At 44.9% G+C, this 17,704-nt stretch overlaps 1 protein-coding gene across 1 annotated transcript; it reads left to right on the top strand.

The window, feature by feature from the left end:
* Nucleotides 1-3,627: 3,627 nt before the first annotated feature.
* cgref1.L (cell growth regulator with EF-hand domain 1 L homeolog) lies at nt 3,628-10,477 on the top strand. Its single transcript, XM_018262194.2, has 6 exons — nt 3,628-3,782; nt 6,928-7,017; nt 7,427-7,489; nt 8,025-8,095; nt 8,505-8,629; nt 9,335-10,477. The coding sequence occupies exons 1-6, from the start codon at nt 3,643-3,645 to the stop codon at nt 9,794-9,796; spliced, it is 951 nt and encodes a 316-aa protein (XP_018117683.1). The 5' UTR covers nt 3,628-3,642; the 3' UTR covers nt 9,797-10,477.
* Nucleotides 10,478-17,704: the final 7,227 nt, after the last annotated feature.

Genomic DNA, 17,704 nt, shown 5'->3' with positions numbered 1-17,704 from the left:
AGACAGGACAGGACAGTGCAGGGACAAGACACACTCAGCAGATGTAATATGTACAGTAAATAATGCTAAACGTCAGACATGATGGTGTATCATTGGGATATGACAGTAGTAAGAACATGATAACATACCTCCCAACATTTTGGAAGTAAAAAGAAGGACAAAAATTTTTTTCTATGGGGGACTTTGCGTGTAGAAAGGAACAGTCAGGTGTAAAATTGGTGGTGTAAATGTTAAGGCTGCTGCATTTGCAGATGACTAATTGGTTATTATTACAAATCTGACCACATCTTTGTTATGTTTAGTTAAAGAATTAAATGAATTTGGGAACTAGTTTAATAACTAAACATGTCAACGGATTTAGGACAAAACTAAAGCTACATTTTCTTTTAAATGGTAAAATGTCAGTATAAAGTATCTACATATACAAATTCCAAAGGCTCTAAGTAGTTTATCTGATCTGAACTATAAACTATTATTAAAGAAGTGGAGAAATCGCTGACTTCCCGGTCCCTTAAAAACATTTTCGTGGTTGGCTCCGACTCGTGAAATAAATAGTGAAATAAAGACGATGATACTTTTTTTTGTTTCAGACAATTCCAATAGAGTTGCCAAAGAAGTACTTTAGAGAATTGAATAGAGATATTAGAGATTTGATTTGGCCTGGTTCTACTCGTAGGATCTCGTTAGTTAATCTCCACAGGTCCCAGTTACAAATTAAATTTATATATATATATATTACCAATCTTGTGTTCTAGCCAGAATTGTTGAATATAATAAAAAAGATTCAGAAGTACATTGGCGGTTTCTAGAAAATGATTGGGTAAACGGGATGCGACATTCATTAGTCTGGATTAAACAGAATCATCTTCCACTTAATATAGAGAAACATTTATCATTGAAATCAAGTTTCAGGATTTGGGGATTTATGAACAAGTCGGCACCATATTCTTCTCCGGTGATGCCAATAGGACAGAATATAGATCCCCCCCTGGACTATTGGATGTAGCTTTTAATCAGGCATTTGTTATCCCAAATTTGCAGCTTCATCGTGTTTTATCGACAGCTGGTGATTCTATCCGCCAATTCCTCAAAAACAGGGAGCTGTGAGAATGGAGAGACTGCTGGAGGGCCCCTCACATACAGAAACGTTTTACAAGAAGAAGTGAATGTGATGAGAGACCTCACTGAATTGGAGAAATTATGTGGTTCTGATAATTATACACTTAGGGGCCGATTCACTAAGGGTCGAATATCGAGGGTTAATTAACCGTCGATATTGGACTAGGAATTAAAATCCTTCGATTTTGAATATCGAAGTCGAAGGATTTAGCGCAGATAGTTCGATCGAAGGATAATTCCTTCGATCGAACGATTAAATCCTTCGAATCCAACGATCGAAGGATTATCCTTCGACCAAAAAAACTTAGGAAAGCCTATGGGGACCTTCCCCATAGGCTAACATTGAGTTCGGTAGCTTTTAGATGGCGAACTAGGGGGTCGAAGTTTTTTTTAAAGAGACAGTACTTCGACTATCGAATTTTTACTTTGAATCCTTCGATTCGAAGTCGAAGGTCGAAGTAGCCCATTCGATGGTCGAAGTAGCCCAAAAAAACTTCGAAATTCTGTTATAACTGTTCCTGGCAGCTAAATCTTTAATAGCCCCACATTGGAGAGATAAATGGGTAGAGAAGTGGAGATTATCTGTAGCCATAGAGATAAGTCACATGGAGGAACTTACGGCATTAGTCAATAATAAATATGTACAATATGCTGAAATATAGTCAAGGTGGTTCAGATACTTGAAGGTGGATAAATAATAAATCATTTCAGTGATATATCAGTATTTGTTATGAGTTATGTTCAAGCTTAGAAAATGGTAGAATTAAAGATGAATGAAGTATAACACATCATAGTCCTGAATTAACCCCTGGTGAACTGTTTAGTTTATTGGTTAATATTAAACCCCTATAGATCCTATGTACGTATACTTACACTTATTTATACTGGATAAATATATACAAAATTAATATTCTTGGAAAGATGTATGTATATGCAATCTGCAGCCTATTATACAACTTATCACGGGTGCCTGGTCCAGTATGGAAGGAGTTAATAGGAGGTATTTGCCCATTGTCCCATAATAACCTGCACTAACCTTGGGTATTTGAGTAATTACTTCTTTATCTCTCTCCCAAGAACTATGTGTGTATCTGTGAGTGTGTGTGTGTGAGTGTGTGAGTGAGTGTGTGTGTGTGAGTGTGTGTGCTTCTGTATGTGTGTGAGTGAGTGAGTAGGAGTGTGTGTGTGAGTGAGTGACTGTGTGAGTGAGTGTGTGAGTGTGTGAGAGTGAGTGCATGAGTGTGTGTGAGTGTGTGTGTGAGTGAGTGACTGTGTGAGTGAGTGTGTGAGAGTGAGTGCATGAGTGTGTGTGAGTGTGTGTGTGAGTGTGCTTGTGTGTTGGTGAGTGTGTGTGAGTGTGTATGAGTGTGTGTGAGAGTGTGAGTGTGTATGAGTGTGTATGAGTGAGTGTGTGTGTGTGAGTGTGTGTGTGTGCTTCTGTATGTGTGTGAGTGAGTGTGTATGAGTGTGTGTGTGAGTGAGTGTGTGTGAGTGAGTGTGTGTGAGAGTGAGTGTGTGAGTGTGAGTGTGTGTGTGTGCTTCTGTATGTGTGTGAGTGAGTGTGAGTGTGGGAGAGTGAGTGTGTGAGCGTGTGTGAGTGTTTGTGTGAGTGTGTGTTTGTGAGTGAGTGCGTATGAGTGTGTGAGTGTGAGAGTGAGTGTGTGAGTGTGAGTGAGTGTGTGAGCGTGAGTGTGTGTGTGAGTGTGTGTGTGAGTGTGCTTGTGTGTGTTTGAGTGAGTGTGTAAGTGTGTGTGAGTGAGTGTGTGAGTGTGTGAGAGTCAGTGCCTGAGTGTGCTTGTGTGTGTGTGAGTGAGTGAGGGGAAAAGCAGAATACAGGGGAGTAAAAGTGATCTCTTTATTGGCTGAGTAGCTCTACACAGTGGGACTGTTACTCAGAAGTGATATAACTGTGTGATATGGTCATGGGTGATGGTTACAGATAGAGGGACTGGCAGGGAGAGGGTTACAGAGAGAGGGACTGGCAGGGAGAGGGTTACAGATAGAGGGACTGGCAGGGAGAGGGTTACAAAGAGAGGGACTGGCAGGGAGAGGGTTACAGATAGAGGGACTGGCAGGGAGAGGGTTACAAAGAGAGGGACTGGCAGGGAGAGTGTTACAGAGAGAGGGACTGGCAGGGAGAGGGTTACAGAGAGAGGGACTGGCAGGGAGAGGGTTACAGAGAGAGGGACTGGCAGGGAGAGGGTTACAGATGAAGGGACTGGCAGGGAGAGGGTTACAGATGAAGGGACTGGCAGGGAGAGGGTTACAGATTGAGGGACTGGCAGGGAAAGGGTTACAGATTGAAGGACTGGCAGAGAGAGGATTACAGATGGAGGGAGAGGCAGGGAAAGGGTTACAGATGGAGGGAGAGGCAGGGAGAGGGTTACAGATTGAAGGACTGGCAGAGAGAGGGTTACAGATGGAGGGACTGGCAGGGACAGGGTTACAGATTGAGACTGGCAGGGACAGGGTTGCAGGGAGTTCAATAGAGATAGGAGATTGGTAGTGGAAGGGTTACTGCTGATGCAGAGGCTGCGTGTGGCAGTGCCAGGGTTAAAGCTGATGTGTCCAGGGGCGGGGCAGCACTGCAGAGAGGAGGTGACACTGCAGAGGATCAGACTGACAGTTGCACAGACAGACAGACAGACAGACAGACAGCTGAGGTGAGTGCCACGACTTATATCCGTCTGTGTGTCGTTGTGTATAGTGTGTTATATGTGTGTGTTACTGCTGAGTGTGCATAGATATTATATATATATAGTGTATATAGGGACAGACGTGTGAGTGTAGGTGCAACTCTCTATTTAATCACAATACAGTCAGAAATAAATGGGGGGGGAGGAGAAATGTGGGTGTTACAGTCAGTTGGTGAATTAGTGACTGGTGAGTGTGAGTGTGAGTGTGAGTGTTAATCCTGTTATTTACAGACCTGCTGAATATACAACTGTGTGTCATTTGTGTGTCTGGATTAATAGTCAGAAATATTTATAAAAAGGGCAGATATTGGGGCAGAGAAATTAGGGGTAGCTACTAAACGGCAGATATGAGGGATTGGGGTTCATGGGGAGTCACATGGGTCACCTACACACTCACCCTAATTATAGAGAGATCAGGTCAGGAATAGGGATAAGGGCCTGAGGGTGACTTAGGGCTGGGTGAGGAGAATGTACTGAGTACAGGTAAGTGAGTGCAGGTACGTGAGTGAGTGCAGGTAAGTGAGTGAAGGTAAGTGAGTGAGATAAAAGAGACTAAATGTTTTAGAGTTCAGGTTTATGGCCTCTGTTGTTGGACCAATTGACTCATCATTATTGTGTTTGAGGGAACTGATTGACTTATGAAGCTGAAGTGGGAGATCAAGGAAAGAAGATTGGGGGGCAGGGGGTATGTGCCCGGGACAGACTGGCAGATAATATTCACTAGGGCAACTTGGCAGCAGCAACGTGAGACAAAGAACAGATGAATGGAGGACATGGGGTGGGAGACAGTTCCTCTGCAACAATCAGGTAGGAGTGAACTATCAGTTAGTTGTTGGATTTGCAGATGTGTTGTCACATAAGGGGCAGAAGTTGTGGTGTCCAACAAAATTGTGTTTAGTGGGAAGCCCAGTTCTAGAATGGAAGGTAAAATATGAGTAGAAGGGGACAGTATGACAAGATGGAGACAGTAGGACAAGATGGAGACAGTAGGACAAGATGGAGACAGTAGGGCAAGATGGAGACAGTAGGGCTAGATGGAAAGAGTAGGACAAGATAGGGACAGTAGGACAAGATGGAGAAAGTAGGATAAGATGGAGACAGTAGGGCAAGATGGAGACAGTAGGACAAGATGGAGACAGTAGGGCAAGATGGACACAGTAGGGCTAGATGGAAAGAGTAGGACAAGATAGGGACAGTAGGACAAGATAAGGGACAGTAGGACAAGATGGAGACAGTAGAACGAGATGGAGACAGTACGGCAAGATGGAGACAGTAGGACAAGATGGAGACAGTCGGATAAAATGGAGACAGTAGGGCAAGATGGAGACAGTTGGACTAGATCAAGACAGTAGGACAAGATTGAGACAGTAGGGCAAGATGGAGACAGTAGGATAAGATGGAGACAGTAAAGCAAGATGGAGACAGTAGGTCAAGATGGAGACAGTAGGGCAAGATAGGGACAGTAGGACAAGATAGGGACAGTAAGATGAGATTGAGACAGTAGGAGAATATGGAAACAGTAGAACAAGAAAGAGACTGAAGGACAAGATGGAGACAGTAGGGCAAGATGAGACAGTAGGACAAGATGGAGACAGTAGAGCAAGATGGAGACAGTAGGGCAAGATGGAGACAGTAGGACAAGATGGAAACTGTAGGGCAAGATGAAGACAGTTGGACTAGATCAAGACAGTAGGACAAGATGGAGTCAGTAGGACAAGATGGAGACAGTAGGATAAGATGGAGACAGTAGGACAAGATGGAGTCAGTAGGACAAGATGTAGACAGTAGGATAAGATGGAGACAGTAGAACAAGATGAAGACAATAAGCCAAGATGGAGACAGAAGGACAAAATTAAGACAATAAGACAAATGGCAACAGTAGGGCAAGATGAAGAAGAGAGAACAAGATGGAAACAGTAAGGCAAGATAGAGAGAGTAGAGAAAAATGGAGACAGTAGAGGAAGATGGTGACAATATAACAATATGGAGACAGTAGGACAATATGGAAATAGTAGGGCAAGATTAAGATAATAGGGCAAGATAGAGTAGGTAGGACAAGATAGGACAAGATGAATACCATAAGCCAAGATGGAAACAGAAGGACACAATTAAGACAATAGGACAAATGGCAACAGTAGGGCAAGATGAAGAAGAGAGAACAAGATGGAGACAGTAAGGCAAGATAGCAGCAACACAACAAGTAGGGCAAGATGTGAGAAAGAGAACAATACAGTATGTTGACAGTAAGAATTTGTATAAGAGTTCTGCCCAACCACCTTTCAGGTCTTGAAATATAACTCAGTCATATGATAATGGATGGGCATATGGGCCTGTTCTGTCTGATTTTCACCATTTGGGTGACACTGGCAGATCAGGGTGGGGGATTTTGAATATTACAATTTTGGAAGAAGAAGAGTAAAAAGTGGACAAGGTATTCTGTATAGAGATGGGGCACAATGGGCAGTTGTGTTTATTATAGGTTTTATCAGAGGGAGACACCTCAGGAGTGTTCCACCATCTGGACAGTTGGACACACAGGCAGACAAGTATTGGGTATAAGGGGGTCTGGAATAATGGAGGTTGTTCTTACTCTCTGACTATGATTAGTAGGAGTGTTGGTGCATCGATCCTCGTCAGGGTTACTGCAATCCCTATAGAGACTCATAAAGTAGTAGTTTGAGGAGAGCACTCAGAAGCAAAATGATTTAATCAGAGACTAAATAACACACAACATGTTTCAGGCCTAACGTGTCCTTTCTCAAAGTCCTGAAACATGTTGCGTGTTATTTAGTCTCTGATTAAATCATTTTGCTTCTGAGTGCTCTCCTCAAACTACTACTTTATGGTATAAGGGGGTCTCTGCAGATAGTTAATGTACTAACATGCAAGAAGGTACCCTGGACAGAGACAGACTACATTTATACATAAATATACTCACTGGATGGAACTAAACCTGTAATAAGATTAATGGCATCAAAATTCTTGGGTGGGACAACTGAGCTGGTAAGGTAGACAATTGCTTATTTGAGGATATAGCCACCACCACCAACTGGAGACTTAGGATTGCTCAGGCTGGTAAGTACCAATGTTATATTGTTATGTTTCCTTTTAGGGGCTCCAAAATGAGAGGTGTTTGTGCTCTGCTGCTGCCTATACTTCTGGGTCAGGGATGGGCCGCTCCTCGGACAATACAAGGAGGCAGGTGAGTGAGAGTCTGACCTACAGCTGTTAAAGGGACGCTGGGAGTTGTAGAACAACATCTGGAGGTTGGCTAATTTCTTATTTATTCCCCTGGGCAGGGGGCAATAATAATCATGTACATATGGTTGCCCCAACTGCTAATCACAAACTCAAAGCTTTGCCTCATGCTCGGCTGCCAGGGGGGTTTAGAACTGATCGTATTGACCCCTCTCTCAGGGTGCTGATGGGTAATCTTAAAGAATCTGATGGTGTCTCAGCCTGGAATGCTAATGGAGCCCCAGAGGTTGGTATGAACAATTCCCATTGCTTACCTGGAGGTGTGGAATAGAAGGAGAGTCCCTGTAGCTGGGCATATGTGGCATGTGATTTGTAGGGTGCCATCTTATTCATACATTCTGATTCTGCCCCAGGTCTGAGCAAGATGGCAGCGTACAGATCAGAAACCCATTCTCCAAGGGACCTGAAGAGCTCAGGTAAGTCTTCTCTTTGGCCCTACTACTCCTACAGATTTGCTCTGTGTGTGACCAATTCAGTAGTGCTAGCCAATCAGGATAGTGAAAATTTCCAAGAACAAGACCCACCTATAGCCAATCAGAGCAGCAGAACAACTTCTCACAGCCAGTAGCATTATCTCAGAACCTGCCCCCTGCTCAAGCCCCGCCTATTTACAGGATCTTCTGTTACTGACCTCCACCCTTAAAATGCATGTGGAATGTGCTCCCCAGAGAACAGGGTACTTGATGCATTTGCCCACAAAGTGGGTAAAACAATCCCAAGAGTACAGGGTTGGGACAAAAACAAATTTGGACTACTAACTCTTTTTGCAACTAGAGTCACGTGACTGGGGTAAACTTACTCAAAGTGCCCCTCTAAGTGTTTTTGCAGTCTACGTGAATGTTTTTTTTCTAGTGGAGAAGGAGAGGCACTTCCAGTAAGTATTTTTGGGATTTATCTCCCTTTAAGCAGTATTTTCCACCCAGCCTAACCCAGCCTTATTCTTGGTTGCAGCCTCCTGCAGGAGTATTTGAAGAAGAAGGACCCACTGGAAACCAATGCCTCAAACCTAAAGAGAGAGACGGGTAAGAGACCATGGCCCATAATATTTGTGTTCAAATACAGACAGAACTTTGCTCCACAGGGGCCACTTTTCATTTAGGTTTGAAAAGCAGTGTTGGCAGGGGCTGCGTGGGGAAGAGAAGTACTTTGGGATGTAAGTTCCACCAGGTACCTACCTATTGCATCACATGGAATCAATAAGCCGCAACCATAGAAGAAGCTTCTTTTCTTCTTAGGGTGATGGAAGGGGGCAAGGCTGAAGTACTAGACCCATAGCAACCAATCAGAAGAGCATGGCCAGTAATTTGTTCATAAGAGCTTCCCAAATATAGTCCTACAGGATACAGGAGGCTAAGCAGATGCTTGGAGACTACTATGCATTTACTAGTCTACCATACTGATTGCCCCTCTGGTATTTTCCTTCCCACCCAGCTATTCTTCACCTCTTCCTCCTCCATGACTATGACAAGAGTGGGCATCTCGATGGCCTGGAACTCATGCAGCTTCTCAGTGGGATCCTGTCTCACACATCACAGGGAGAACCAACCCATGAATCTGTAAGTGTAACTAAAGTCATTCAGTTCTTCTTCTTCTGGGACTGGAACTGCTCTCTGGTTGTCAAGGTCAGCTACACATGGCAACACGTCCCACCAGCCCTGCAGGTTATAGAAAGAGGAAAATTATCCCCCCTCTAAGGGGGAATTGGCATTCTGTGGGGGTCACATACCTGCCTCTTTTATTAGGGGCTAAGGACCTGCACCCTAATGCTCATTTGCTTAAATAGAATTAGCCTTTCCTCACGCTGCCTTGATTCTAATGAGGCTCTATTTGCTCTTCCACCCAAGGCAACTTATTGTTGATTCTGGCGTGTTCTTCCAGTGTTTGCACCCATGTTTGCTAAGTAAATGCAACTGCTGCAAAATGTGCAAGCAGGTCGGCAATTGGAGGTGCTTAGTTTCCCTTGACAATCTACAGGTACTTAGGCTTCACTCACCTGTTCCTGCCCCAGACTCAGATACAAATATTGAGTGAGTAGAAGCTGCTACTCAGCTGTGGATTCAGTAATGCGAGACATTAGCCAGTAATATGATCATTCTCAGAAGTATGTAAGGGGATGCCACTTGGCCAGTGTGATAAGCTAGTAATGGATGGAGAGCCATTAGCCAGAGAAAAGAATATTATCAGTCCCACAGGTGTGCCACTTGGCCAGTAGTATCATAATCTAAACCCTCTCATCTGTCCCCTCCTTTTGTTGTCTGTAGGTAATACATATGGTGGATGAAGTCTTAGAGAGACAAGATCTAAACAGGGATGGACTTCTAAGTGCTCCTGAGCTTGTGACTCCACCAATCTATGCATCTGAGGAGGATGTCTCTCAAGACAATGTATCTATGGCCATCCCACCACCTCAGGAACCACAGGGACTGGACAACTCAGAGACTCCTACAGACACCAATGAGAAACAAGATGAGAAGCTGCAGGTAAGACCTTTGGAAGTTCAGGCTCTGGAAGTTGAAGATACCCTCTCCAAGCAAGAAGCCGACCATCAACCTTCACCAATTGAGTCTCAGGTTTTACCCGAGCAAGAGAACAAGGAGAACAAGGAAGAGGACAATTTACAAGAAGGGGAAGATGACGCTGACGAGACTGTTTGGGACATCATAACAGGAGAAGATGGACAACAAAAGGAAGAGACTGAAGGGAGGACAGAGGATGAGATATGACTGGCAATGGAATGGAACTAATGCTACTTGCTGCCTTGTGCATGGAGGCCTTCCCTGAGGAGCATGTTCAGGAATAACAGCCGGTGCCCCAGAAGGATGACGAGACAAAGGGGAGTAGCATAGAACATAGTGTTACTGGGCATCAATAATGGTAACGTTAGAGGAAGGGAACAAAACTGATCTTATAATTCCTTTCTTGCGGTTGTACCCTCTTGCGGGTAAGAGCAAGCCAACCATGTGGGCAATTCCCCAATGCAATTATGATGTAAATAATCTTATTTCAATGCAAATTTATGGATTTCTCTTAAAATGTATTTTATTTGGAACAAGTCATGGTTGCACAGGCTTCAGATGTGCTGATGACCTCTAAAGAGCATTAAAGTGCCCTGTCTTGGTCTCCGCTGGCTGGAGATGCATGGAACGCTACAGAAAATGTGTATAAGGTCCATAATGTGATTAGCTTGTTACTACTCAGCACATAGTATATCCCAAAAACATGGACTTGTTATGGACCATTAATAAAGAACATCTTGATCCCAAGCCTCAGGCAACTGCTTCTTCTTATTGGGTTGAGATTATTGGTGAGTGCCTGGCCGTGTCTGTTCCCTCAGAACCACTTATTTCTGCTAATTCTCAGGTTTCTTGTAATAATAATAAATGTCTAATAAATAATAAAATATGCTGGAGGTTTCTAGTCCTACTCTGTCTTCTCCAAATCCTGTGTCCCCATTCCTTCACCTTAATAAGGGTCCCACAAACACACATCCCCTTAGGCTTCACCAGAAGGAAAGTGAATGACTGGCTTGTGTAAGAGAAGAAGAAATTGACTAAATGGAGACAACACTAACTGTAACAGGAAGAGATCACCTGACCAGAAATACTGCAGCTCTAACTGTAACAGGAAGAGATCACCTGACCAGAAATACTGCAGCTCTAACTGTAACAGGAAGAGAACACCTGATCAGAAATGCTGCAGCTCTAACTGTAACAGGAAGAGATCACCTGACCAGAAATACTGCAGCTCTAACTGTAACAGGAAGTGATCACCTGACCAGAAATACTGCAGCTCTAACGGTAACAGGAAGTGATCACCTGACCAGAAATACTGCAGCTCTAACTGTAACAGGAAGGGATCACCTGACCAGAAATACTGCAGCTCTAACTGTAACAGGAAGAGATCACCTGACCAGAAATACTGCAGCTCTAACTGTAACAGGAAGAGATCACCTGACCAGAAATACTGCAGCTCTAACTGTAACAGGAAGAGATCACCTGACCAGAAATACTGCAGCTCTAACTGTAACAGGAAGAGATCACCTGACCAGAAATACTGCAGCTCTAAATGTAACAGGAAGAGATCACCTGACCAGAAATACTGCAGTTCTAACTATAACAGGAAGAGATCACCTGACCAGAAATACTGCAGCTCTAACTGTAACAGGAGGAGATCACCTGACCAGAAATACTGCAGCTCTAACTGTAACAGGAGGAGATCACCTGACCAGAAATACTGCAGCTCTAAATGTAACAGAAAGAAGTGTGGAAGCAAAAGACAGAACTCTGTCTATTGATTGGCTCATGTGACCTAACAAGTATGTTGGTTTGTTTGTGTGCACAGTGAATCTTACAATCCCAGGGGGTGGCCCTTATTTTTTTAAAATGGCAGTTTTCTATTTATGATTACCCAATGGCACATACTACTAGAAAAGTATATTATTATGAAAATGGTTTATTTACATGAAGCAGGATTTTACACATGAGCTGTTTTATGTGATATCTTTTTATAAAGACCTACATTGTTTGGGGGGTATAGTTTTCCTGTAATAATGCTGGGGGGGGAGGGGTTACTTTGCTGTTGTCCATAGTTACACATATAACAGCCCCGCGCCTGCCACTGTGGGGGGGGGGTCCTTACGTGTCAAACAGCGTCACAGGAGCCATTGGAGATGTTTATGAAGCAACAAGCGCATGGCGTCCCCCCTACACATTAGTGCCACCGAGCCCTCTGTCCTGCAAGTCTGACACCATGAAGCTGTGGGAGGAGCCAGGGGTAAGAGAGCGGGGGAGAAAGGGGTAAAAGGGTTGGTCAGGGCAGGAGAGGAAGGAGAGGGGGTAGAGAAGTGGGAAAGGGAAGGTGAGTGGGGGATAAGAAGAGCAGTAGGAGAGAGGGGCAGAAGGGTGGGAATATGTGGAGGAGAGGGAATAGAGATGGGGAAGAGCAGAGGAATTCTTATCAAGACAAACTGGGAAAACTTCCCTCCCTGTAGCACCTGTCAGTGTGTGAGAATAAAGCATGGGGGCGGGGCTTGTGCTGAGAGCTCCCTGCAACACACTCTGTGTGATAATGAGGCTTAGGGGCGGGGTTTATATCAGAGAATCTCATTGGCTCATACTGACACAGAGAGGAATATGGGAGTTACTGGCCCTTTAATACTGAGGGGGGGTCTAGCATCTTCACATTCCCCAGCCCATGGGGGTGGAGCTATCATAGAATTGTATGTAAATAATGAAGTAATAATACAGAGCTCACATAGACACTCCCCTTATAAATAACCAAACTGACAGTCCAATCCATTGTTCCATCTCATAAGGAATATACTCCCCCCCAACCCCCTGACCCTAGTGGCACATTCCAAAAAATTTAGCCCCGCCCACATCTGCCCCACTGGCTCTGACACTCCCACCTGCCTCTTCTCTCAGCTTCTGTAGGCTGTCACACCGGCCCCGCCCACACTGGCGAGCATGTGACCGCAGCAACACGCCCCCGCGTGTTCCTCCTGTACTCGGTCATCCGGTTAAAGTGGTGGGCGGGGCTATCTTTAGGTGGGAGGAGTCGGCTGCTGTGGAACAGTATGTGTGAGGATTGGGTTATATCTTCCCTAATATACTATATACCCTGTGCCTGAGGGGCAGAGCGTCGCACAGCTGCTTCCTGTGTTTACGACAATCAAATCCCGTTTCCTTTGTAATGGGCAAAGTCAGTGGGTCTCTAATGATGTGCAGCCATCACGTGGTATTACTGTGCGGCCCGTCATTGGCCCATGATACACACGTGATATAACTGGGCCCCTCTGGGTTATCGGTGAAGTAATAGTGTGACTCTGGGGCGTTTCCCAGCAATGTCCACTAGTCACGTGTCAGTGAGATGTAGGAAGCAATGTCGGGTGTAAGTGGTTATAGGGCTGTTGGGAGGGTTGTCATTTGCCGCCTCACACTTTTAAAGGAGTTGTTCACCTTTGAATTAACTGTTAGTATGATGTACAGAGGGATATTCTGAGACAATTTGTAATTGGTTTTCATTTTTTATTATTTGTGGTTTTTGAGCTTTTTATTCAGCAGCTCTTCAGTTTGCAATTTCAGCAATCTGGTTGCTAGGGTCTAAATTCCCCTAGCAATGATGCATTGATTTGAATATGAATAGGAGAGGACTGAATAGAAAGATGAGGAATAAAAAGTAACAATAACAATATATTTGTAGCCTTACAGAGTAGTTCTATGTTTTAGATGGGGTCAGTGACCCCCATTTGAAAACTGGAAAAAGACAGAAAAAAAGGCAAATCATTCAAAAACTATAAAAAATAAATAATGAAAACCAACTGATTAGATAAAATCTAAAAGTTCACTTAAAGGCGAATCACCCTCTATTCAGTCCACAATAAGTAACTTACATACATGCTGCATGGCTGCACATAAATCAGTTGAGTCTGCAGCATGAACTGATTTCTAAGTAGCCATGCAGGATGTCAATTCAATATGTGGCCGCTGTTAAAGGAATGAGGTGGCCACACTTGCTGTTGGGCATCTGAATGGCATCTGTTTTGTGCACTGGTTTATTAACACACAAATACAACTCTGCAGTCACATTCCATAAGGGCCCAGCTAATCTTTACTGCTGAGCCACAAGCACCGACATCTTATTTGCCTCCTGCCCAGCCCGGGCCAATTAGTCCTCTAATTGTAAATATAACTGTCAGCTCTTGTGGCTAATTTGCTGCATTCCGACAGGGATCCGCCTCTGGGCAGAGACTGGGGGCCAAGCAGATTCCACGTGAGATTTCCATCATGACTCTATGGGATGCCACTGGGATTCCAGAGTTAATGTTACCTGTAGGGTGAATATTCCCTTTAATACACAGTAATGGGGTTGTGTAGTGTTAGGGGGAAAGGTCTCTACTCGCTGTACACAGACATGGAACAAACCTTATTCATACAACTGCCTGTGCCGACACATCACTCCACTGCACTCCAGTAACTTTAGTGAGGTCTGCTCCATCTCTTCCTGTCAGCTCCTCCCCCTCGCATCAACTCCTCCCCCTCACGTCAGCTCCTCCTGTCTGTAATCAATTTATTACCAATTAGTGATGAGCGAAATTTTTCACTCAGTTTGGCTGCAAAAAAGACGTCCATAGACTTCAATGGGTGAAAAAAAATTGTTGCCCATAGACATTTCGGCTAATTTTCACCATTTTGCAAGTTTTTCATCAGAGTCGCCCATCACTATTACTAATGTAATGTTTGTTGAGGATGTCACTCTAACACAGCCAGGTACATGTGCTGGACCAATATCTTTACTGTAAGGACAGTCAGGTTATGGGATTCCCTACCAAGAGAGGGGAATGAGTGATCCATTGGTGGGGAGGAAAGGAGATCTCACCATCAGCATAGGAAGGGGTTCTTTACTGTAAGGGAAGTCAGGTTATGGGATTCCCTACCAAGAGAGGGGGAATGAGTGATTCATTGGTGGGGAGGAAAGGAGATCTCACAATCAGCATAGGAAGGGGTTCTTTACTGTAAGGACAGTCAGGTTATGGGATTCCCTACCAAGAGAGGGGAATGAGTGATCCATTGGTGGGGAGGAAAGGAGATCTCACCATCAGCATAGGAAGGGGTTCTTTACTGTAAGGGAAGTCAGGTTATGGGATTCCCTACCAAGAGAGGGGGAATGAGTGATTCATTGGTGGGGAGGAAAGGAGATCTCACCATCAGCATAGGAAGGGGTTCTTTACTGTAAGGACAGTCAGGTTATGGGATTCCCTACCAAGAGAGGGGGAATGAGTGATTCATTGGTGGGGAGGAAAGGAGATCTCACCATCAGCATAGGAAGGGGTTCTTTACTGTAAGGACAGTCAGGTTATGGATTCCCTACCAAGAGAGGGGAATGAGTGATTCATTGGTGGGGAGGAAAGGAGATCTCACCATCAGTATAGGAAGGGGTTCTTTACTGTAAGGACAGTCAGGTTATGGGATTCCCTACCAAGAGAGGGGAATGAGTGATTCATTGGTGGGGAGGAAAGGAGATCTCACCATCAGTATAGGAAGGGGTTCTTTACTGTAAGGACAGTCAGGTTATGGGATTCCCTACCAAGAGAGGGGAATGAGTGATTCATTGGTGGGGAGTAAAGGAGATCTCACCATCAGCATAGGAAGGGGTTCTTTACTGTAAGGGCAGTCAGGTTATGGGATTCCCTACCAAGAGAGGGGAATGAGTGATCCATTGGTGGGGAGGAAAGGAGATCTCACCATCAGCATAGGAAGGGGTTCTTTACTGTAAGGGAAGTCAGGTTATGGGATTCCCTACCAAGAGAGGGGGAATGAGTGATTCATTGGTGGGGAGGAAAGGAGATCTCACCATCAGCATAGGAAGGGGTTCTTTACTGTAAGGACAGTCAGGTTATGGGATTCCCTACCAAGAGAGGGGGAATGAGTGATTCATTGGTGGGGAGGAAAGGAGATCTCACCATCAGCATAGGAAGGGGTTCTTTACTGTAAGGACAGTCAGGTTATGGGATTCCCTACCAAGAGAGGGGAATGAGTGATTCATTGGTGGGGAGGAAAGGAGATCTCACCATCAGTATAGGAAGGGGTTCTTTACTGTAAGGACAGTCAGGTTATGGGATTCCCTACCAAGAGAGGGGAATGAGTGATTCATTGGTGGGGAGTAAAGGAGATCTCACCATCAGCATAGGAAGGGGTTCTTTACTGTAAGGGCAGTCAGGTTATGGGATTCCCTACCAAGAGAGGGGAATGAGTGATTCATTGGTGGGGAGGAAAGGAGATCTCACCATCAGTATAGGAAGGGGTTCTTTACTGTAAGGGAAGTCAGGTTATGGGATTCCCTACCAAGAGAGGGGGAATGAGTGATTCATTGGTGGGGAGGAAAGGAGATCTCACCATCAGCATAGGAAGGGGTTCTTTACTGTAAGGGAAGTCAGGTTATGGGATTCCCTACCAAGAGAGGGGGAATGAGTGATTCATTGGTGGGGAGGAAAGGAGATCTCACCATCAGCATAGGAAGGGGTTCTTTACTGTAAGGACAGTCAGGTTATGGGATTCCCTACCAAGAGAGGGGGAATGAGTGATTCATTGGTGGGGAGGAAAGGAGATCTCACCATCAGCATAGGAAGGGGTTCTTTACTGTAAGGACAGTCAGGTTATGGGATTCCCTACCAAGAGAGGGGAATGAGTGATTCATTGGTGGGGAGGAAAGGAGATCTCACCATCAGTATAGGAAGGGGTTCTTTACTGTAAGGACAGTCAGGTTATGGGATTCCCTACCAAGAGAGGGGAATGAGTGATTCATTGGTGGGGAGTAAAGGAGATCTCACCATCAGCATAGGAAGGGGTTCTTTACTGTAAGGGCAGTCAGGTTATGGGATTCCCTACCAAGAGAGGGGAATGAGTGATTCATTGGTGGGGAGGAAAGGAGATCTCACCATCAGTATAGGAAGGGGTTCTTTACTGTAAGGACAGTCAGGTTATGGGATTCCCTACCAAGAGAGGGGAATGAGTGATTCATTGGTGGGGAGGAAAGGAGATCTCACCATCAGTATAGGAAGGGGTTCTTTACTGTAAGGACAGTCAGGTTATGGGATTCCCTACCAAGAGAGGGGAATGAGTGATTCATTGGTGGGGAGGAAAGGAGATCTCACCATCAGTATAGGAAGGGGTTCTTTACTGTAAGGACAGTCAGGTTATGGGATTCCCTACCAAGAGAGGGGAATGAGTGATTCATTGGTGGGGAGGAAAGGAGATCTCACCATCAGTATAGGAAGGGGTTCTTTACTGTAAGGACAGTCAGGTTATGGGATTCCCTACCAAGAGAGGGGAATGAGTGATTCATTGGTGGGGAGTAAAGGAGATCTCACCATCAGCATAGGAAGGGGTTCTTTACTGTAAGGGCAGTCAGGTTATGGGATTCCCTACCAAGAGAGGGGGAATGAGTGATTCATTGGTGGGGAGGAAAGGAGATCTCACCATCAGCATAGGAAGGGACTCTTTACTGTAAGGGCAGTCAGGTTATGGGATTCCCTACCAAGAGAGGGGGAATGAGTGATTCATTGGTGGGGAGGAAAGGAGATCTCACCATCAGCATAGGAAGGGGTTCTTTACTGTAAGGGCAGTCAGGTTATGGGATTCCCTACCAAGAGAGGGGGAATGAGTGATTCATTGGTGGGGAGGAAAGGAGATGTCACCATCATCATAGGAAGGGGTTCTTTACTGTAAGGACAGTCAGGTTATGGGATTCCCTACCAAGAGAGGGGAATGAGTGATTCATTGGTGGGGAGGAAAGGAGATATAACCATCAGCATAGGAAGGGGTTCTTTACTGTAAGGCCAGTCAGGTTATGGGATTCCCTACCAAGAGAGGGGAATGAGTGATTCATTGGTGGGGAGGAAAGGAGATCTTACCATCAGCATAGGAAGGGGTTCTTTACTGTAAGGCCAGTCAGGTTATGGGATTCCCTACCAAGAGAGGGGGAATGAGTGATTCGTTGGTGGGGAGGAAAGGAGATCTCACAATCAGCATAGGAAGGGGTTCTTTACTGTAAGGGCAGTCAGGTTATGGGATTCCCTACCAAGAGAGGGGAATGAGTGATTCATTGGTGGGGAGGAAAGGAGATCTCACCAT

This window comes from Xenopus laevis, chromosome 5L (genome assembly GCF_017654675.1).
Source record: "Xenopus laevis strain J_2021 chromosome 5L, Xenopus_laevis_v10.1, whole genome shotgun sequence".
NCBI lineage: Eukaryota > Metazoa > Chordata > Amphibia > Anura > Pipidae > Xenopus > Xenopus laevis.
This window is presented reverse-complemented; position numbering and strand designations above follow the sequence as displayed.